This window comes from Sparus aurata, chromosome 21 (assembly GCF_900880675.1).
Source record: "Sparus aurata chromosome 21, fSpaAur1.1, whole genome shotgun sequence".
NCBI lineage: Eukaryota > Metazoa > Chordata > Actinopteri > Spariformes > Sparidae > Sparus > Sparus aurata.
The window spans coordinates 27,423,541-27,447,607 of NC_044207.1; the positions used below are offsets into that span (position 1 = coordinate 27,423,541).

Sequence of the window (24,067 nt, forward strand, 5' to 3'; positions counted from 1 at the left end):
TCCGGCTTTTGATTTTAGTATTGTTTCTTATATGAGGCTCCTTTTTCAACTTCAAGGTTAATATTGTTTTTCGCTAATGGCAAAACAACAAATTATCCGTGCATTTATATGGAACTAAGCTTTAGGAGCGTTCCACCTTAACTGTCCTCCAGGTTACGTTGCATTCGGAAATCGACACTTCTCAGCTGGCAGGACGGCGGAGCGGAACAAGCTACTGCTAACGTGAGTTGTTCAAAAATGTTCTTTTTAGTAAACTCTGTGTACACAAACAATGTTCTCAATGCTCGTGTTCATGTGTAGAGACCCTGGTGATACTACAAGCAAAGTTTCATGTTGTGTCGAGCCTTCTTAGTGTTTTAAAAATGGCGATTTTGATGCTAGCATAAACGTTGCCCGTAGCACTCCCATTGAAAATGAGTTTGACCCAAAAACGAAAATACGGTAAATCTTAAAAGTGCCTCTTTTGGCCTAATTATGCTTTTATACGAAGGTTTGACTCGTACGTTCACAAAAAAAGCCTAGGTTGCATTTTGGCGAGAGTTTCACTTTAAGGTGCACGTAGCTCATTTATTTATTTGTCATTTGGTGTCCATGGATACAGCCCGCAGACCAGGTGTGATGGAGGTGATGCATAACCTGGACTACTGCGATGTGCTGGTAATTGGGGATGAGCTGAATCCTGAGAGAGAAAGTCTGGAGATTCATCACAGCGCTTTGTTGGGAAAACACCTGGATGCCACCAACTCCACCTCTGGGATATCAATATACGGTAGGCGCCCCAAACGCCCTGATAAGACATCATTAAAATGCACCGCCTTAATCCAACTTAAAGGGACAGTTCACCCCAAAATCCAAAACACTTCTTTTTCTTCTTGCCTGTGGTGCTTTTTATTCCCTATCCCAAAAGTAGATTGTTCATATCTGTGTCTGTGTTTCACTGGAATATTTCTTTTTATGACAACTTTTTACTTTTACTTGCTACATTTTAACACAAATATCTATTTCAAAACAGGCTCGTTACCTTAGTTAGAATGCATTTCAGGGGAATGATTAATTATTTATGCCGGTACCAACGCAGAATGTGGGCACTTGACCTTCTGGGAACGAAATGCACAATCAGTGCTCTTTTTAACAGCTGGGATTTTACCTTTAAATCTATTAGTTAGATTTGCACCTGTGAAATGTTCTCCAATATAAAGGAAAAAGCACTGTATCCCTCTGAAAGACATTTCTAGAGCCCGAACTTTTTTAATTTTAGAAGTTAAATCAGTGCTACTTCTTTTGTCAGAGTCTTTTTTTATGTACTTGAGTAAAGACTGTAGACATGTCTGCTTTCTCTCAAATATGATAGAACTTAACTGGCACTTTGACTTTGCAAGAAATACATTTAAACTCAACAATAATGTGTCTTTCCAGAAATCTTGACCCTGCCAGGATAATCCACAGACATTGTTGGGAGCTATTTTCTTTCTGTATCACTGTTCATAACAAAGCTTGCAGAGGATCCTGCTCGGGACTGCGTGGATTTAAACGTTGAGAATGGTGTCCTCCTCTGCTGAACTGCAACGTTCCCTCGCCCCTGTTCATGAGTAGATGCATGTTTCCATCTGCGGTGATAAGGAAATAATATCATTCCTTCATGAAGCTGTTCACAGCAGGGTCTGTGGATTAGCTTAAGTAACTGGGTCATGGTTTTTGGAAAGAGACAATGCTGCTGAGTTTTTTCAAATGTTATTTTTTTGACGCTTTGGGAACCAGAAGCCGAGCGCCATATCGTTCTATTATACTCGAGAGATCTCCAAAACTCTGCAACTCACTCACTCAACAATCTAGATGGAGGTAGGCGGAAAAATATTTGATTTCATGGGTGAAATGGCCCTTTAAGTTCTTAAAGAATATCTCTCAAAATGTCGTGCCCTTCATTCAACAATGAGACAGACATTCGCTCTCTATACAGGCCGACAGCTGCAAAGGTCCCTGAAATAGACTCCTGTCGTGACTTATTACAGTAACAAACAGACACACTGCTGTACGACAGATCCAGACTGCGGTGTAAACATGTGTTCCCTGTGTGTTACCAGGAGTGGACTCCATGGCCCACTATGAGCAGGCACTGAGACAGGTGCGCTACAGGAACTGGCGACCTGCCACTCTGAGCGAGAGAAAGTTCAGACTCACCTGCTCCGAACTGAACGGACGCTACACAAGCAATGAGTTCAATTTAGAGGTTGGTGTGATGTTTCATCCAGCACCATTCTCAACTCTTTCTCTTCTTTTGTCCTCTTCATGTTCTGCATTGTTTATCTAATCCCTGCCTTATCTTCATGTGCTTTTATTCTTTGTTATCCTTCTCATTTTTCCTTTTCTTTCTTCGTCATTCACACCATGTCGTCTTCTTATCGTCCACCTACTTTTTCCTGAGTAACGGTGTTTGTCCCGCCTCTGTAGGTCAGCGTTCTTCACCACTCGGCACCAGTGGAACACGTCAACCATATGGCGGCCCAGCCTCAGTACATGAGACCCGTCCATCACCCACTCATGATACACACTCTCAACTCGCACATGTCAGGTAAGCCGGCAAATATATATAAAACAAAATCAAAAATAATACTGTATTTTAAAGAACAGGGCTGTGTTTCTTTGTAAATCAGAACTTGAAACATATAGATAGAAATATTGAACCTCTATGAGATTTTCTTCCTTCAGGTTCATTTCTGCTCATGTCTGTTTCAAACAATAGTCGTCACTGCCTGCATACTTCCATGTGTCCTTCACGGTGGCATGGATGTTGAGCAATACGACCACTAGAGGGCGCCAGCTCGTTTCAAAGCAGTCTCACATAGACCTCCACTTTTCCGTCACCACTGTCCAACTCACATTTAATTCCTGTCCGTTCCCCTTGCAGCTGTTCTGAAGTGTCTGTCCCTGTTTTTAAAACTTCTTCCTCATGTCTCACTTTTTGGCTTTTGGCTTTTGGCTTTGCTCTGTTTATGCATTTCTGTAAGCATTCAGGAAATGTGCAGAAATATGGATGAAATGAGACTCCCTCGGTATCCGTATCTAACACTGAGTACAAAGGAGCCTTCAGACTTTCTCTACTGTTCTTACTGATCAGTATTGGACTCAGATCCACTCTCACACTGTGAGGGATGATTATAATGGACATCTAGATTTGTGCTCCTTTGATTTGTGTTTTCTTTAAGCAGTTTAGACAAGTCAATTAAAATGTGAATTACTCATCCTAAAGCAGTGTCTAGCAGAGTTACAGCAAAGACATCAAACCTAAGAGTGAAATCTTGACATAAATGAAAAGGATGTTGGTTAAAACAATAAAAATCAGACGAGGGTTATATAGAGAGGAATTATTATTTGCGTCTAAGTTTGTTGATTAATCACACGCAGATGGAAAAGTGTTTATCATGAAGATATTTATCTCAAACCAATAGATGGACACAAACAGTCAGAAATCTTAATTGTGCATGATACGATACGATACGATACGCTACGATACGATACGATACGATACGATACGATACTGCCTCTCTTCTTCTCCAGGAGCAGCGCCTCCAGCAGCCACAGTCGTTATCGTGGTTTGTATCGCCGCCCTGGTGGTGATTGTGGTGATCGGCGTGTACAGGATCCACGCCACACATCAGGAGGGGTCCAGAGAGGACGAGGACGGCGGCAAAGAACCTGAGGAAGACTGGGACAACTCTGCACTCACCATCACTGTCAACCCCATGGAGGTTGGATGACATTTGCAATTAAACATTTAGGTTTTATTATAAAGATGATGACGAGAATACAAGATGATTTAAAGTACGAAATATCTCAGTCGTATTTGTTCACTTTGTTTTTTTCCAGAACATAAAAGGAGCTCAGGCGCTGGACGAAGAGGTAAAAGAAGAAGGACAAGAGCAGGAGGAAGAAGAAGAGGAGGAGGAGGAACAGGTGGGAGGAATGACGAGCACCGAGTCAGACAACAGCGATGAAGACGAAGAGGAGGAAGAGGAAGACGAGAGAGAGAAGGTGAAAGAGAGGATGCAGAAGGGAAAACTAGAGTGGGACAGTTCCTCCGTAACATACTGACCACACACACACACACAGAAACACACATAAACACACACCTGCAGATACAAACCATGTTCGTCTCTCTCTCTCTTTATCAACACACACACACACACACACACACACACACAGCTCATTCTTCATGCACACAAAAACAAAAATCTCTGATGAAATTATTTACAATCTGTTGCTGGAAAAAAACAAACACTTTGAATCTTCCCACGTTGTCGTCATTTTTAATGAAACGCCTCCCTCTGCTGGACAATGTCAGAACTACAGAATCGGCTCCAGTCCCACAGTGCTGGATAAAAAAAAAAAAAAAACAGTGTGTACGCATTAATTAAAATTCACGTCACAGCCCGCTAAGAAGGAAAATAAATGATGAATAGCAGACAAGCACAGTCATCTGATTATATTGTGCACAATTATCTGGAGTTTGTCTGATAAAACTGAATCCAAACTCAATACTCAACTCAACTCAAGTCAGATGTTAAGCAGTGAAACAAAACTCGCTCCATGTTGTTCATTTACACAAAGACAATGTCGGCTTTAATCCAATATTTATTTTTGCATCCTCAGATTACGTTTGTGTTGTTTATTTTTTAAAGAGATAATCTCCGAGATGAATGAGATATTATTCACAGATTTAGCAGAAGTGTATTCATATACATATCCATTATCTAATGTACCCATACACGTTTTCAGTGTCGTTCCTTTGGCCTATATAGTGGGTATAACATAGCTGTATTGTCTATCTGTCACTAAGTGTATATCCTCTGTTCTCATCTCCAGACTGTGGTCTGTCTGTGTGATCAGCGCTGAGTTTCTCTTCATAAATACATGGCAGTGCTGTGGTTCTGTGGCCTGGACACTAAAGAGAAACAAGATCCTGTTCTGTTAGCTCGTATCACAAACGTTCCACACTTGTCCTCATTCGTACACACAAAGCAGAATTATCAGCTGTTCGATATCTTAAACATTTGGTTTTATCTTTCAGATGACACTGTGGCCTGTTGTAGCCTCTGCTGTTCCGGGGTCAGATCAGTTGTCTTTCTTTGTTCAGCAGATGAAATGATACAGAGATGATCAAGAATCCTGTCTCCGTATTTAATGGGAGCCCTCTATGCAAATTACGGGCCCGGTATAAATGACCAGTATGTCAGAACGGGGGGGGCGCTCCATCGATTTAGTTCTGCATAACTTTGAAATTGAAAATGGGTTAAAATCTCAACGAAGGCAGCAATATCCTGACTTTAGTGCCTAGTATGGATCTATCTCCAAAAACAATACACTTCCCATAATGCAACTCAGCAACATCTCTTCCTGTACTGCATTCACATCCTATTTCCAGAGTTAGGAAGTCGTTGTTCCGACTTTACTGTGTTCATGAGCTTTTAAATCCTAATGTGGAAGCAGCATGGACGCTTTGACAACCGAACACCATCTTCAAATTACATGTGAGCAAAAAGTTGATGTGCAATATGTTAATTAATATAAAGGTTTATTACCATCAACCGATCGTTTACTTTCATCCGCCATGTTTCTGCATGTTTGACGACAAAGCTGGGAAGTCGTGTTCGAAAGAGTTTCACCTGAAATTTTCCCAGTTGGGAACAATTTGTTCTGATTATTCTGACACCACGTGAAAACACTCTGAGACCTGCCAGACAAATATCCCGGTTCTGCTTTCACACAGAGAGACTTTGACTGTGGCTTTAAATCAAACCGACAGTCAGACATCAGACTGACGTCTAAATGAATCCTTTGCAGAGACCTGTCTAGTTCTTGACAACTTTAGTAAAGACTAATTTGCTTTGAATTCTGGGTCAATTAAGACTTAGAAATTAAAATCGTGGCTGTCAGAGCACCTGTGTCAAACCTCTCGGCAGTAAAATGATTCTTTCGACAGTTACACTCACATTTTACAGAGGAAATTCAGCAAAAAGTGGAAAAACATCAAAATCCTGCTGTAGCATAGAAGCTCCACATGGTGTAGACGCACAGCTGTGGCCGGGCTCAGTGCCTCCACTAACTCATCAGTCAACAGGAGCGACTAACGATGTCCTGTGTGCTGTATGATTCCAAAAGGTTACTGCACTCTTCAAAAAACATTTGCCAATCACATTCGCTTTACAGGATTTTCGGCAAATTGCAAGTTATTAACCAAAATCTCTTTCGTTGCCACTGATTAGTCTGTGATACAGATTGTTGCTGATTGTTTTAGTAACATGACTCTCGGGCTTGATTCTTGTAAAACGGTCCGAGGTTCAGATCAGCCGAACACTGCAGACTAGACTCAGATATCTCTCAAGACCGACACCTCGTCCTTTTGAACTCCACGCCTCCAGTTTGTGTTCAACATTTGTCTCACGTCTAAGCGAAGCTAACCCTGATCACATCCTGAGGCTTGTTTTTCAGACGCGTTTAGCTCCTCTTGAGCCGCAGACGGCATTAAACGATCGTTCTCTTGGACCGAATAGTAGAAGTCGTAAAATTGGTGGAGTGCCCCTTTATTTACCGACAAAGCTGAATGCTGGAGAAAAGAATCAGAGAGCGACTGTTTGTTTCACTGGTGCAGTCACGTCGGCACCACGTCACCAGAACCACAAGCAGAAGTGGAAACTTTATTGATATTAATTCCATCTTGTACCGTCGTTTTCGCTGATTAGCTCAGACACAGTGTAGTTCCACGAGTGCATCGACATCCAGATCTAAAAAGTAACTCCGTGTCTCTTTGACATCCTCAGAGGACTCACCTGTTCACACAGTATCAGTGGCTATTAGTCCCTCTGAGCTCTTCACCTGATCCGTCCCCGCCCTCCTTGTCCCTCTGTTGGCCTTTAAGCACCTGTGATTGTGATGTCATCATTGTGAAACAACTGCCTTGTTTCCCTCGTTCCCCCCCTTTTGTCATATTGTGCTTCTGAAACTTTAAAGACAAAAAAAAATATGATTCTTTTACATATAAAAAAACAAAAACAAACCCTGTAAAAATGTTCAAGACAGTTATTTTATATATATCCGTTTCTTTTTTGTTTTTGTAAACAAAATGGTTGGGATTTCTCTCTCTTTAGTGGTCATCCCACTGCTTTCTGTATATTGACCAATAAAGACTTGTTTTAGACTCTACGCAGTTCTCCGTCTTGTTTTTTTTTGCGCCGCACATCTGACACGTGTGTGTTTGTAAACCGAGAGACTTGCATAATTAATGAGCTGTCATTGCAGACGTTGGAAAGCCGCCCAGACGCGTCGCATGTCGGATGAAGCTGACTCTGTGTTTGTATTTGTTGACGTACTGTAAGCTCCGGCAGACAGACGGGGGTATAATTAACATCACGCTGTGTTCATAGTGTTTGCATGTCTGAGCCACAGCACCTGTTTAAAGACAGATAAAGGAGTAGCTCTAAACAAAAGGCTCCAGAAGAACAACGTTGTCATATCTGAGGTCAGGAAATGCAAGTCAGCAACACAATAAGCGTGTGTATACACCAGATATTAATCTGAGGAAGCAACAAGATGATTATAGGTGCAAGAAAAAAGATATTTGTGGCTGGTTTTATTCTGATTTCTCGCTTTTTTTGGGTGAAGTTCTGGAGAGTAGAGGCCGCCGAAGATCCTCTGTATAAAAGAAAAGATAGACTCACAACTTTAGTTACACAACAAGAACATAATTCATTTAAATCAAGTATTAAACAAAACAGTTTGTGATGTTACAGAGGGTTATGTGCCAGATTATTTATCTGTTAACTCCAGGAAGTGACCTCTCCTCAGTAGTACTTTTTACACTTTTCATAGATTAGACAAATTTATAACTGTACTGTAACTGATTTATGACCTATAAAGGAGCTAGAACATATTTTTTTTACCTTTGGATGGAGCCTGGCTAGCTGCATCTGCTGTTACCAGTCTTTGTGCTAAGCTAAGATAAGCTAAGCTAAGCTAACTGTAGCTTCATGTTTGGTACCAATCAACAAAAATGTTGTGTGGTTGTTGGTAAGAGTGAAGAAAAATCACATTTGCCAAAAGATTTACATCAAAATGTCACAAACCAAGAAGAATGGGAACATTTTAGATATAATATATGTTAGTTCCCAGAAGATATACAGTAGTTTCACTGAAGAGAAGAAGACAAAGATGAAAGAACAGATGAAGATGAAGATGACGCAGAGTGAAGACCAGCTGAAAAACCACGTTAATTAAACGTGCTGCAATATCGGCTCGGAAAACGTCACACCTGGTTTGTGAATGAGGTTATGAATGATGTAACATTTTGTAACCGTGTGGTGAACGAGAGCGTGAAGACAACAATCGATGACCTGCTGCGAGTGTCTGAACCATTCAGCAGGCTGCTGTGAGGGAAACAACAGACACACAAAGACTTCATATGGATATAACGGTTGTTTTGGGGGGAAGGATGAGATTCAGACGAGAGTAGTGATGTATATTTAGATTTTTTTTTTTTTTTTAGAATCATTAAATGCTTCAATAGAAAAATAAAGAAATGAAAATACTTTTTTTTTTATTAATTTCTTATTTCAGCCTGGATGAGCTCTTATTACAGGGTTCGTACGGGTGCTTGAAATCCTTGAAAGTGCTTGAATTTCAATGTTGTGTTTTCAAGGTCTGAAAAGTACTTGGATTTTAGTTTAAGTGCTTGAAAGTGCTTGACATTATAACTCTGTCTTTCACAAAATTGTGATCAGACTGGATAATTAATTTCTGAAGTTTTTGCTATTATGAAACATAATTTTAGATGTTTACAGCATAATACAATGTACATAATTGTGATAAGAAAAAAATCAAGAGTATATATATTCCTGTAGATACGTTTTTTACTCCAGCAAAAAGGTGCTGGAAAATCTTTAAAATGACCCTTAAAAGTGCTTGAAAAGTGCTTGAATTTGACCTTGAAAAATGTGTACGAACCCTGTTATTAATGAATCTGTGTGTTTAGTGCAGAGTTTCACTGACCCCTGCTGGTGGGAGGATGAACTAATACAGGATGGGGAATAAATGAAATCACTTCAGACAAAAACTGATATAAAGAAAACAAAAAATGTTGTACATATTAAAATTGACGATGCGTGAAAGCAAAATCTGCAAGAAACAACATCTAGTTTTAGAAGTTGTCTCTTTTCTGACAAGTATTTAAAAAGATTAAGAATATTTAAAAGAAGTCTGAAGTCCCTCCTTCTGTATAAACTTCAGTCTATTGATTTGAAATCAATCCCCACAGAGCTTTTAATTGAGCGGCCTCTGTTTGAATTAAACGTGCAGAGCTGGAGTGGATGAAGTGTTGCGGCTCCGGCTGGGCTCGCTGCCCACACCGCTGCTGACTGTTCATTTCTCCACTCAGCTGATCCCTGAGGGCGAGGAAATACGATCAGCTGATAATTAGCAGCTTAATGCGCCCTCTTAACTGATGAGCACCGCACGTTCAATATCACTCTAATGGACTCGAGCTCCAGGAAAATAGAGTTCAATTAATTAGCCAACTGGTGAGTTTGTTCAGCCTTTTAGAATACAAGAGGAAAGTGTGCAGAATGGAGTTCAAGAGTAAAACTAATGATTCTTTGTCAACTTAATCCTCTTCTTCTTTTTCTTCTTTTCTTCTTTCTTTTCACTTTATTTCAGTTTAGCAACACTGTCTGTTGAATCACATCAGTAAAACCAAAATTAATCTAATTTAGGATCTAAACATGAATCATTCAACACGTTTATTTCTGAAAAGGTTTCCGTGAGTTTCATGAACTTTCATCTCGTATGAGTCACTCTGCATGCGGTCTGTTAGTGCCAGTAAACATCACCCAATATCACTAAAAATAAATACGTCAATAACTGAATTAAAGGTCGTCTCCGGGGTGTTTACAGTGCTGCACATCTGGAGGTAGTTGGCAGTTATTTTGGTAAAATGTAAAGTTGTCTGTCCAGAGGTGAGACGGAGGACACGGGAGGGAAAACCAGAAGATGCTTTCTACATTAAATATGATCCAGTTTCATCTGATTCAGGGTTGTAAAGATGTGTTTTTGTACAGTAATCTGTGAGCTCTGGTCTTTTTATACATGGCAGCCTCATAAAAAAGGAAACAAACGTTTATTGGATGGAATATTAGTAATTTTAAGCTCCTGCAGGATGAGTTCACACTTTTTAATTGGTTTCCAGAAAATTACAAACCCTAAAAATACCGTTAGGGATACCTACAAGTGTTTGTTTTTTTTCACAGTTGGCCTGCTACTGGTGATAAAATTACTAAAATATTAATTCTAACATCATGGGAACTTTTAAATATTTATGATGAGAGTGGAAAGAAATCTTCAAATGTGAAGATTATGCAGCTTTTCTTCTGTTTTTATGTGATTGCAGATCAAATCTTTGGACTGGGTAACCCCGACCCTTTTCTCATTAAACTGCATGTATTTTATTATGATTTTGTTATTTATTATATTATATATTCTAATATACATTATTCATCATTGTTTTTACCTTTAAGGCATTTGCCCTACCATCTTGGGTCTCACTCTCACCCTTTCTGGAGAGAGCGAGACACCAAATATCTGTCTGCACCCTAACAGAGGGAGCAAGCCGGCCACATTAGGTTGTCTCCCATGTATCCGTCCACTGGTCCTTGGTGCCGGGTGACCAGACGGGCACCTGCCCAGCAATATAGTCGCTTATACAGTTGGGGCGCCATGGGCAGCTGTCCTGATTGGTTCCCACTGATCCATCTCGGCAGCTTCTTGCTGCCCACACACATATTAGAAAAACAGGCTCGGTGCCGTCCTGTGTGGGAGGACCTGGGTCTTGATCCCGGGTCTTAGGTATCAGTTAACTATGGTACACTCTGCTGTAGAGACTCCTTCATCCACACACCACCCAACAAAATTCCACATGGTGCCCGTCCGTCATGCAGGGGACATGGGACTTGTGCCGGGGTACCCTGCAGGATGGAGGTGCACCACACAACTGAGCCAACCAAATCATCAGTACATCACGGCACATTCTGCTCTCGTCACTCCTTCATCCCACTCGATTTAACGATTTAGCCTCCTGAGTATGGGGGACTTGGGTCTTGAGCTCTTGTCTCCCACACATTGACGGGCACCCTGCCACTACATAATAATTAGAAAAAAATGTGAAATAAATCAACATACGGGTGAAATAACAGTCACATGCAGCCTCGTTAAGAACAGTGTGTGTCGGCTTGTGCTACCAGGACGGAGAGGGTTCTCCAAAGCTATATATGGAGAACACGATGCTAAAAACTGTGCAACACGATTACACAGTAGACCACAAACAGTGGCGTGAACCCTGCTATCAGGGGCCCTGAAGGACTTTGTTTCCTTGTCATCCCCGTGTAGTTCCCCCTCCCGCTGCAGTTACTGGAGCTGTGTTTTGTCACTTTGTTGATTAATTGTAGGAGTTCAGACTCGAACGTGCGAGTGGGCACGTGTGTGCAGTTAAAAATGAACGAACCGAGCATTGTGTGCTCCATTTTCTATCCATACTTCCTGCAACAACACGACCGTTTGCTCCCGTCCCCTGAAGGTTTTTTGGATGTATTCATTATTAGTGTTCAGGCTCTGCTTCCCCGCACCAACAGCCCCGTGCAGTCCCAGATGGTCCCCAACAGTTCCATCTGACGAGCGCTTTGACTCACTCAACCCCCTTTTTGTAAGTCGTGTTTGTTTCTCTCAGCACATTAGTTCAAAACCGGCGACAGGAAGGGAAAACACTCGATGAGCTGTTTGTCTGTTATCTCTCTGAATCATCGTTAATCAGAAAAAAAAACTTTGAAAAACATCCTTGTTGTTTCTCTTCGTCCCCCCCCCCACGCTGACGGCAAAGAGAAAAGTGTTGCAGACCCCTTTTTCACACCTCGGCTTCCTGTAAAAGTCCCAGATTAGAAGTTAAGAGCAGCTTTGTTGTCTGTTTCCTGCTTTAATGAACGTCAGGGTTGAATGTTTGCAGCAGTATGTGTGTGTGTGTGTGTGTGTGTGTTGAGTGGACTCTCTGCTCCTGTTAAATTGTGATTGTTGGATCCATCCCCCTGCACGCCGTGGAGGCATCATTACACCGTCCCGTCTGCCATTGATCTCAAACACCAAGTCCTCCGTGTATTCAGATACGGCGAGCTGGACCCTGGTGAGACTGATCCCACGTGGCGGGGTGGAAATCTAAACCCCTGTAACCACATCAGGCTTCACTAACGTCTGCTGCTGCTGCTGCTGCTGCTGCACACGTCGATATCTCCCCGGCTGAGCGTGGAGCTGTGTTTACAGCTGCAGGAGCTGATGAGCGGGAGCATTAGCTGTTTACTTTCAGGGAGTGGAAACTGCACACAGGACAATTGGGGAAAAATCTTACAGCCAAAGACTTTTTACAGCCCAGTTTCCTCCGCCAAGGCCCCCCCCCGGCAGATTTAAATGCTCCCCCAGACGCAATTAAAGACGCCGAAAATGTGTCGGCGCGAGTTCGACCATCAGCCTCGTCTGTTGTTCTGTTTTCTCCGAGTCAGATGCATTTTGGATGACTCCGACATGTATATTTTAGTAAGCACTCCTGTAAATCAAGACAAGGGCGAGAGGGAAGAAACAGAAGGAGTGTTTTTCGACAGAAGTGTTTTCAAATTCACTTGGCTTTTATTCACATTTCATATCTGTTGACATCTCGACTGCACCGTCTGTCCGTACATTCTGCTACTTCTCTGAACGCCGTCCCAACTGATGACACAGTAGGTTGAGAACGCCACCATCACAAAATAATAATAATAATAATAATAAACATCATAATAATAAAAATAATAATAATAAAAGCAGCATTGAAGAAAACAACTTTTCATGTCTCTCACGCCTTCTATCGCCAGCATCTTTGCATTTAATTTACCTGAATGTAACCATCAATGACCTGTTAAAAAAACACAGAACTAGCTTGTGATAAATAATCATCATCACCATCCTCATCATCATCATCATCATCATCATCTTCATCCTACCATCATCACAATCAGACTCCACACTCACAATAATATTAATAATAATAATAATAATAATAATAATAATAATAATAATAATGATAATAATAATAATAATAATGAAGGATACAAACTCAGAAGTAAAAAACAAAAAAAGTGACTCAAGCTTTTTTAGGAAAGGAAACATGATTGGTCTTCTACAGTGTGTGTGTGTGTGTGTGTGTGTGTGTGTTGGTCGCGTGCGTCTGATTCTGAGCCAGAAACATGTTACTGTCCTGCCGCTGCAGCAGCAGTAATGTTCCTCCATCTCGCTCTAAAACTCTTTTTTTAAGATCCAGTGAGACTAGATCTGGTCCTGTTTGTTTGTCTGTTTGTCTGTTTGTTTGTTTGTGGTCATTAAGACAGTTGTGCGGAGAGCAGACAGATGCTGTCTGGTACCAGTGAGCTACAGCAGGGTGCTACAACAGCAGGTGAGGCTCTTCTTACAGCCAACAGCACGTTAGCACTAGTTACACACTGCGACGGGCCGCGACCTCCGGCTCTGACCGACACCATCGCACGCTCCGCGGCTTCATGTGAACTACTTTGGTCGCGGTTCACATCGTGATGCATCATTGAGTGTCCTGTGCTGTCAACTTAAAGGACAGGTCCACCCAAAAAATGTCTCATCCCCACGAGGATGACGGGGTGAAGTTTTACATCGCACAAAAACATTTCTGGAGCTTCACAGTAAAACAGCGCTGGCGTAGATGGTTTAACTTGTTTTGATTGCGTGTTGAGGGTGTCAGTGACGCCTTTTCAAATCTTTCTTGGATCTCTGGACGATATGCACGGAGCCACTTTATGTTATTTTTTGAAACAAGTCCTCATCTTCTTCAGTTTTTCTCTGAGAACGCTGCAACTCTGTTTTTCCCGTGAAGCTCCGGAAATGTTTTGCCGACCACGAAACTTCGGAATGACTGAATTTTCTTTTATTTTGGGTGAACTAATCCTTTAACGCTCCTTGTTCCTTTATTAAAGAACCTGAAGACATATTCTTAACCAGCTTTTCGCTGTGATCAATGACGTCCTTAAAGACCAGATCAGATCTTACACGACTGGTGAGCCGTTTCAGGAAAATCAATCACATCTGATCAAAACACACCGGAAAAGTCTCGAAGAAGCATATCAGCCGAGCGTTTAGATCCGTATATTTAACGAGCAATTAGGCGGCTTTGTAGGAGCATAAAGAGCGCTGTAACAAATTTACTACTTAATTATTGTTTCTTACGCACAAAGGAAATATGATCTGTTTAATAGTCGTTTTCAGTTGTCGAGGAGATTGTTCTCACGTCAGGTCAGACGATAAAAAGGATTTTTTAAGGAGAGGAAGAGAACGAGGTATGAAAAGCCTGAAACCTCGTTATTCCTTGAAGTAATAAATAAACTGCATATAAAAAAAAGCTTTTCATAAAACATATAAGCAGACAAGAGTCCCAATATAACACCTTTTTATTCTCTAAAATAAAACAAATGATAAAAATGAGCGAGTGGGAACTTCTCTGCTGACAACCGTCATGAATTAAGACTTCGAATTAATCGCTCATCCATTTTTTTTCCCTCTCTATCCTTAATTTCCTCTCACGCACCAGCTGCCGAATACTGTAGAATCGCCGTGAATGTCGCCTCAACGAATCCATCGTTTTTATCTGATGGACGTGACGTGTTTGTCTGAAAGGGCTCGCCTATCGTCACGAGTCATCATGAAGCCGGGAGTAAAAAGTTGGACGCGCTTCACGTCTTTCGCCTGCAGCCGTGATTCGATTCTACTCTGTGTGCGAGGTCGAGCGTTCGGTCGGGCCCCGAGTCGATCAGATAATAAAAAAAAAAAAAAACAACATTAGTGCTAAAATCCTCTTGGACATCTGGGCTCTGCAGCCTGCCACCTGCGCTAGAGGAGACCATGAATACACACTATGGTGTCCAACAGCAATGATATGGTCGCTGACTGTGCGTCAGAAAGGCCTCCAGGGAAACGATTAGTGTGCTTTTTTTCTCGGCGCAGCGCTCGATTCTCGTCACCGGGTGGCGCCGTTCGTCTGAACAGGGTCGCCTCCGAAAACCTGCAGCCGAGCCATCGGGAGGATGGGTTTTCATTCTGGATGAGTGACACACTGATGGGTTACCATCATTAATAATTTATTTCAAGTCAAAAAAAACAAAAAAAACAAATAAAACGAAAAAAAGGAAAGCAGCTGGAAATCCAAAAGAAGCTGGTGCTGTGCTGCCTGGACTTTCTCCATCAGTTCATCCACCGTCTTTCATCTCCATCCTTTTTTTTTTTTCTTTTTTTTATAAATCCATCAGTGTGGACATTCTTCCATCCAGCAGCCCCTTTCCTTTAATTAATCTCTTCCATCCATCCATCTTTAGACGCTCCGGCGGTCTAGTTTGTGTCCGTGTACTCCCAGTCGGCTCTGCTGGTGTCAGTCACTGGTATTGGAGGTAATTTTTCAGGGACTGGGGCAGAGGGAGGCTCTCGATCTCCTGCAGCCGCTCCCGGCCCAGCGCCAGGCGGGCCGCACGCCGACACAGGTCCATCAGGGGGAGAGGCTCGGCTGGGGAGAGGGACAGAGAGAAGGGAGGTGACGTTAGGATAACACTCAGTAGATTGGATCCGTTTGTGTTTATTGTTGCGCCTCGGCCTTTAAATCATGCATAATACATCCTAATATCTGTTATGCATGAATGAGAAACAGAAGCGGAGGGGCAGAGAGTGACGGAGCACACCTTTAAATATTTAAACCTCTCCCTCGCACACTCGGCAGCGGCGACACCTGTTCCTATTGTCACATCAGACCATTTCGACGCTTTCCGTCCAAGTCGTACTCTGGATCTGGAAAACGAGAGTAAATATCTACGTTTGCATGACGTCTTCACGCCTCCCTCTGTGAGCTGTGAGCTCCTGGTCAGCCTTTTCTTTTCCTCTGACCTTCAGCTTCACAGCGGGGTGAAGGAGGTAACAGATACAGGAGGCTGCGGTCAGAGCTGAAGGACGCTCCGACCGCAGAGGAGAGGAGACGGAAAAACCTTTTCTGAAGTGTCTCATGATCCATCTGGTCAGAAAACTAGAGAATTCAGGGCGCAATTTCCACACCAAAATGTATATCTAGAGCCTGATGAGCAGAGATATGGGAGGCTTCAATTGATGGTTCTGTTTTGGATCAACGTCCAGATTCATGAAGGTCTCTCATCGACACTTTTCTTTACACTTTATGGATTAAGGTCGTCAAGGAGGAAAACGATAACCACAATATAACACCACTGTGCATCCGAAATTAGAGTGAATGTTAGCGAGACTTCTCGAAAGCAAGATGTTCTCAACCCTGACAGAAAAGTCCGGTCGGTGTTTCTGACCCACCGGGACATTTAACTCGACACAACATCCTGAAAGTGCTGCAACGTTTTACAAACACACAACAAAATCTACGATCCCTTAATATCAGCTTCAGTTTAATGATCCTGGTTCCGGTTCTGGAGCTTTCAAAAAGCTTCTATGATATTTAAATTATAGAAAAAAAGTTGTGAAAAGAGAACAAAAAACACACCGCAGCTGTTATTTATCATATTTAATTAACATTTTATATCTTCGGCCGCTCGTCTCACGTTCAGGCGAGGCGACGTTAATTAAGCTGCTGCTCAGAGTTTCAGTTTCTGTCTCTCAGACGACAGATCGGTTACAAACACTGAACGCTAAATTCGATTAAATTGGACGAACAACCTCGCCGCAGACTTGTGCAGGTATGTGATGAGACGCCGCGGTTCAGAAAAGGTTTGACGTATCTTAGAAAGAGTGTCACTGTTCATTTCCCTCATCGTACCTCCACAGTTTGGTCTCAGTCAGGGATATTCACTGATATGTGAAAGAACGCTCATTCTGAAGATGTTGGACATGTGAGAGGTCAGCAGTCGTCCTCCCTGCCGCTCTGACTGCTAGTCAAACGTCTTTAGTTACCAAATGTGCGCTTTTCTTTCTTCTTTTTTTTTAACCTCTAAAATATTCACAGCTGTCTCAAATGCTCCGGCATCAGCTGTATCTCTTTTCAACCTCTTCTTGGAAATGCCCACGCACTAAAAGCTGAAGGACATGTGATGGCGCTCCTCGTATTATTCCTGTTAACGTTAATGTTTCATTCCTCAGATAATAAGTCTCGCCTGTCGAGAAGCGGGAGAGGACAGGAGCGGAGAAACACCCGCGAGGATTAGTTGATGAGATTTAAGTGATCGTCGAAAGTTGTAAAAAACCTGACATCCAGTAAACGAACAATAAATGAACACAAACTTTCTAATTCTAACTCTTGCTGTGGCTTCCTCCACACGGCGTTTTATAGTGTCATCAGTTTCAATTAATAGTAATGACCACGTCTGATTGGCTTAATTACACAGCAGAGCGGAGCAGAGCGGGAGAGAGGAGAGGAACGCGTCACCGCGGCGAACTCGGTGATCTGACGACCGCTCCTCGAACACTTCCACCTGAGGAAACACCGCAGCCCGCTGCTCTGCGCTGTACATGCAGAAGAACCTGGTGATCCCCAACGAGTCGATGCCGAACCCGATCATCGGTGCACCGACTGGAAGGAAAACGCAGGGAACCGTGGCGGAATGGCATCGAAGGGAGTCACTCTGATGGAAAAGGTGGGCGAGGGAGGAACGACAGGAAGCAAAGAGGAGGGAGAAGACAGAATCGAGGCCGAGCAGGAGCAGAGATCTCTGATTACTTGATGCCTGAACGTGTAAGACGAGCTCCTGTAGGTGGATATACCGTTTAGAATAATGTCTTTATCTGGTGCGAGGCTTTAATTAAACGTACGGATCTTATTTTGGAGGTGTGAAGAGCTTCCTGAGTGACATTAGAGCCTATCAGTGTGTCTCTGCCTGCTGTTCTTGTTTAATAAAAAATACAAACTCTGCCATCACCCGTTGTAATTCTGGACGTCCTCCACCCACCTGCTTCTGCAGCTGCACCGCTGTGTGTGTGTGTGTGTGTGTTCAAGGTTGAACCAACAGGATAAAGGACGACACACACACACACACACACACTTCAGCTCTACATGTGTGTGTCCTTTGCGATGTGACTGTCACATTAATGCTCCTCCACGCTCGCAGAAATCACGGTTCTTCACCCGGGTGCAGTCGCGCTGACACGTCGGCACTGTTGATTTTCCGTCCTGACCTCTGTCTGACTCTCAATTACGCCGCCATCATGAGAGCTGCTCTCAGCGGGACACGCGGCAGATGAACGCCACTGTACGGCGGCTGAGTGGCATCAACATCAGACGCAGGCAGCCGATTCACACGCGGCTACAAAGGAGCACGTATACTGAAAGGCTGCCGCTAATTACTATTTTCATCATGAACTATTCTTCTTCTGCCTTTTGACAATTTATTCATTTAGTCCATTCAAGTTCTGAAAAAAGCCTGTGACAGTTTGTCAGAGTTCAGCGTGACGTCGTCGTCACTTCACGTCTCAAAACTCAAAGACATTTAATTCACAATGACACGAAACTGAGAAAATAAAGAGAAATCCTAACATCTGAGAGGAAGCAGTTAACAAGAGAAGTAAATCACTGGTCTTGACATGAACACACTAAAGAGAAAAGGACAAATATACTAGTACAATCCAAATATCATTATATTAAATTTGGATTCAGACTGATTAAGATCGGAGAAGTCCTAAAATTCAAACTAGTTTTCGTGGTGGAGTGCTGAGGACGAGCTGAGGAGCGAAGCCGCTCTGTAGTCTGTCGGTACGGTGCGGTCACCATCGTCGTCTTACAGTTATTGATCTTACGTAGCCAAAAATAGATGAATCACCTGGTCGCCGTGCACCCAGCTCGACCTTCTTGCTGCAGTAACGAGGCTCCGTTACATATCGGAGTCGACTGACATGATTGATTGCAGCTATTAGTCAGACCCCATGTGTTTCCAGGGAAACAGAGATACTCTTGCAAAAACGTGTTTTTACTTTGATAAGATAATTGCCCCACAAATAAAAATACATTTTGATTTTGTCTTGTGTTTTGTTAACAGCTGCATAATTGCAATATTAAAGAACGCTAATATGTTGCTTCTTGCTTTCCCTCGCTACCAAAACAAACACACACACTGACCAGATCTCCAGACGTGAGGCGTTGGTGCTCATACCGCCTTTTACCACAGGGGGCGCCAGAATCAACAAGACATGAAGCTCCTTGTAGACACTTTAAACTCTCAGTGAAACGAACGGGAAAACTTTACTGCACGATTCTTTTTTTTCTTTAATCCACATGAATTTTCAAGAGACTAATTGATCAATGAATCGACTCACTCTTTCAGCTCTAAAGTCAAATATACAAAGCGACTCACAGTCGCAGTCGTTCAGATTATAATTGGACTTTAATGTAGTTACAGTGAGAGAGCCTGTGAACAGCAGAGGCGCCGCTCATTAACAGCTCTATATATAACACACGGATGCTAAGCTGGCTTTACTGCTACGCTGGCTGATGACCAGCGAGAGCAAAAGTGTTCTTGATCAGCTTGAGTCCTTTTTTGTGAGTGTGTGTGTGTGTGTGTGTGTTACGAGAATAGAATATTAAGTCAAATATGCTCTGGCTGAAAGTATTTGTTTACACTGAGTCATAATTAAATGTGTAGAGAAACTAAACTCGCTCAGAAAAGTCAAAGAAAAGTCCGCCAGAAGAAAAAAAAAAACATGATATAAACACACGATCATCTACGCTGTTTGAACACACACACATATGATGTTTACACAGACACACACAAAACCAACACGCCTCATTTCTTTACTCAGACACATTTGGCTCATTAGCGTCTCTGCAGAAAAAGGAAAAAAACGCTCATTCGTTCTGCCGACTTGCAGAAGAAAAGCGTTAATTAGAGTGGAAGGGTCGAGTGAAACCACAGCGGACTGGATCTGAACGATGTCAATAAGAGGTGAGTCAGCTCTGTGTGTGTGTGTGTGTGTGTGTGTGTGTGTGTGTGTGGCGTGTTCATGTACATATCAAGGGGAGCAAATTTTTGTACCAAATCAAATGAATGTGAGCATGCTTGCAGGCTCTTTGCAGCTGAGTTATGTGCAGATGATTTCTGAGACAACGCTGTGGTTGCTGAGAGCAGAGAGACGCTGACCACCGCTCCGGTCTCTTTCTTTCAGTTTCTTTTCTTTGTTTCTGTTCGTTTGCAGCCTCCTGAGAAAACGCAACTTACAGAACTTCGACAGCAAAAAAGGAGCCAAAGGAGAGACTTGATTCGCTTCTATTGTTGAGTGTAAAAGATCCGACGCAGCTCCGCCTCGCCTGACAGATGATATCAGGAGTACTTACTATGGAGCTCATATCTATTATACATTATTTATACCTTCAGGATGGACTCTAATGATTACCCACTGGTATAAACAACTTAAGCTTTTATCATAATGCATTAAGATGTCTTCAACAGAATATGATGTTCAGAAAATTCACTCATTTATTTTGGGCAGTCAGCAGGATTGCAAGCTGCAAACAGACATTTTACGACGCCAACTTCAGCAAACTGTTGGTTCATTACGAGTCTTGTGGCTTCATGTTTCCAGCCACCTGATGAATGTAAATCCAATATTCATACTGTTTGTGCTCCATATAGTAGCCGAGTATAGCGGCGTTAAATTTAACCTTTAAACTTTACTTCATAAATGTTAATTAGAGAGAGAACCGGAGTCTCTGGTGAGTGCTGAATTCACTGCGAGTTGACCTGAATACCTGCACAGTAAAGTGACGTGGATGTTTTGGGGCACGAGTAACGCAAAATAAACACAAATCAACTCGCTCCACCTTTAAACATCCCCCATCAGACGTGACTCGGGCACAAATGTTCACAATTTAATGTTCAATGTTTAAAGTTTTAATTACGATAGGCAACTAAATAAAAAAGTAAAGTAAACTTGTGGATTTCTCTGGGACCGAACGTTGTTGGAGACATTTGGGACGACGTTACTACACAACAACAACATATAAAGCAGAGGTCTGATCGTTTTTATACATTTTGATGCAGATTTCCTACGTACGATATGTTTAAGTCTCATGTGGGAACATTCAGTCTGTTCAGAATGTGGTTCTGGCTCGAGCTGATCCAGCAGTAGCTGCTCTTTACTTTAAGCTGGAGTCATTAATCATCTGCCGCCCTCTAGATGCTTATAATGTCCCTTTTATTGCATTATACAAGTAATTAGCTGGGCTTCATAACTTCCTATTATACTACTCAGCACATTAATGATACGATGTATTCTTAATGAAACATTTTCTATCCTGTTTTCATCCTAACAGCGTCTCCTCAGGTGGCGTGAGCAGCTAATGAAGAGAGAAGCGGATGAACTGATCAGCAGCAGGTCGTTTGCGCCCTGCGTCGTTACACCGTCGGTGCATTAAGAGGACTTTAAAATGCTGCGGTGCTGAATGTCATCACTGTGGGTGAATCTCTTCACCTCGCAGGCCAACCACAGAGAGGCAGAGGAACGGACCCAAAATGATTATTCTGCCGGCTTCCATTAAAGTTTTTCTCGGGTCAGATGTTTGTTTTTAGAGCGCCGCCCTCGGCTGATCCCTCCAGAGGTTGAATTAAAATTGTTAGCTACCAGAACGGCAAGATGGATCCTGAACGACCCCCGTGGGAGAACGAGCCCATTAGTGCGGAGAGAAAATTACAAAGATTAAGAACACACATAATGCAGAGTGCTTTTTTTTTTTTTTTTTACGTCGTCGGCAGCACTGGGAATCAAACAGGTGACCTTTAAGCAACCAGTTGTTTTCTCCTCAATCTGCCGCGGTTGATTGGTTTATACGGAGGCGGCCGACCCCGTGAATTTCCTTCGAGGGTTTTACTGATGACGACGACTGGACGGTATTAGATTGATGCCGTGTGTGTGACACAATCCCCGCCAGTGCTGAACTTCTTCTCCGATGAGACATTTTATATGGATATGAATTGTGACCCTGGGTCTGCTGCGACGGGAACACGAAGGCAATAAGGGCACACAATGTGACACGACGCCTGTAATGAGACGCGGCAGCAGGATTTATTGTCTGTAGACAATGATAATGGGAGAGAGGGTGAAAATGGCAACCGCAGCATCACTTTTATGATGAATGTAAAATGTGACCCGAGTGGAGCGCCGGCAGCTAAAAAAAGCCCGTCGGATGATGAGTGACTTCAAAAGAATAAAGTAGAGGGGGGGACGGAGGAAGAGAGAAAACCTTGAAGTCTGACTGAAATCGGTGTGAGGACGTATAAACTGTGATGACGCAGCAGAAACGGTCCAAAAGGAAAAAGTCATTCTGGGACTTTTTTGGGAAAACAGTGTCCAAACTTTGGCCGACTGACATTTGAGAGCCAGTGTTGCTAAACAGCCCAAAGAAACCTTTCCTCCATAAACTGCGATTACAAAAGTGACGTCTGTAAAACTGTTGACACCTCAAGCGTCAGAGAAGGTCAATTATGACTCTTTCTGTTCGGAATTTTTGATGGATGGAGGTTTGATATTTGTAAGACTTTTCCTGAAGCTGAGAGAAGCACTTTAAAAATCTGCGGCCTCTCATCGACCTCTTCGCCTCTCAGCTTTGTCTCCGGGCCAGACAGAGTGGACAGGCCGAGAGTCCGCGGGGACGACCGACTGTCCACAAACAACAAGTTTGGATGCAAGACAGCGTTACTCGGTTTCAGCAACATCTTGAACGAGTTGAACATCCGTCCTTGTCTGCTCTCTCACCCAAAGACACTCAAGACAGCAGCAGAGGAGTTATAAACCAAGAAGAGCAGCAGTCAGCTGGTCATTAGGGACGGCAACAACCGAACAGGTCAGTGTGTTTACTGGGGAAACTACACCACTAAGCACCAGAGATGGATCAAGCGTAACAACACAGACTGACTCCACAGTTACCTGCTTCTGTAGCAACAAACTATATTGATGCCAGTCCAAAACAGCTACTTCAGCAACAAATAACACAACCAACATTCAAACGCAACCCAAAAATTCACCTCCCTCTTACTTTTACTGCAGAGAAAATGTCTTCGTTTGAGAAGTTACCACAACAGAAAACAGAAATGAGAACAAACACTGAGGAAAACACTGCGTTGTGTAACGTCTCCAAGTGCATCAACCGGAGAAAGTGGAGCTGACGAACACGCAGGTAACATATAGGATAGATAGCTCAGGAGAACATGATCCTCTCCTCTTTCTCTCCAGCGAGTCTTCCTCCCTCCTTCGCCCACAGCTCCATCTCATGTGCAACACTACACCTCTCTGCTCCTGCAACGCCACTTCACCGGCGAACACGTGACCCTTCCTTCCTGCTTTGTTCTCTTCCCTGCCTTTCTTTCACACTCTTTGTTTTTTTTACATCTTTCTCCCTCTTTATTCTCTCCGAGGTCGGAGTGTTTGTTCTCCTCCAGCACATTAGAAATGATCACTGTTGGGTGAAAGCTGTATTATCTTCAAACTGTCAACAAGAGAGGGAGAACAGGTGTGTGTTTAGCCTGATGACGGTGCAGTTTTTTATCATCATCCCGTTGGTTTTGGAAGTGCTTCTAAGCCCGAGAGGTTGAAGAATTCAGAGGAGCATGTAATCCTTTAATCCTTTAATTAAAGTCAATAAATATGAAAATGAACAAAACTGCAATTACAAGGCTTTCACGAGACAGCAGTGGTACAATTTGGACTCTGCTTGCTCATGAGCATGTGTACATATACACACACAGAGTAATCAGTTAAAGGGTAAAATTACCGACTGATCAATGGGGCGACCTATAAATTATAAGCCTCTTCTCTCGCGATCTCATGTCATGCCATCGACCGGCTGCGCTGCGTTTCTCCCCGCCAGCGTGAAAAAGCAGAAACGAACAAACATTTACACAAAGGAAATCCACAAACCCCGTCTTCGCAAACATGTCGACAGGTAGGAGGACGAATGCAAAGAGCAACAGCGCTTATGCCGGGTCACGAATACAGGAAATCAAAG

At 42.8% G+C, this 24,067-nt stretch overlaps 2 protein-coding genes across 5 annotated transcripts in view; one reads left to right on the forward strand and one right to left on the reverse strand.

Annotated features, from left to right (window-relative positions):
• clstn2a (calsyntenin 2a) overlaps positions 1–7,197 on the forward strand; it is a 161,373-nt gene extending 154,176 nt beyond the window's left edge. Inside the window, exons 14-18 of the mRNA XM_030403217.1 lie at positions 602–769; positions 2,082–2,227; positions 2,449–2,569; positions 3,556–3,746; positions 3,865–7,197. Coding sequence (XP_030259077.1) covers positions 602–769; positions 2,082–2,227; positions 2,449–2,569; positions 3,556–3,746; positions 3,865–4,089 — 851 coding nt within the window. The 3' untranslated portion in view covers positions 4,090–7,197. The remainder of the gene's footprint in view (positions 1–601; positions 770–2,081; positions 2,228–2,448; positions 2,570–3,555; positions 3,747–3,864) is intronic.
• Positions 7,198–12,686: 5,489 nt separating this feature from the next.
• Positions 12,687–24,067, reverse strand: part of LOC115572915 (SPRY domain-containing SOCS box protein 4-like) — an 84,694-nt gene continuing 73,313 nt past the window's right edge. For all 4 annotated transcript variants that reach the window (XM_030403412.1, XM_030403409.1, XM_030403411.1 and 1 more), the window contains one exon: positions 12,687–15,637. In XM_030403412.1, the coding sequence (XP_030259272.1) occupies positions 15,510–15,637 (128 nt within the window). In that variant the 3' untranslated portion in view covers positions 12,687–15,509. The remainder of the gene's footprint in view (positions 15,638–24,067) is intronic.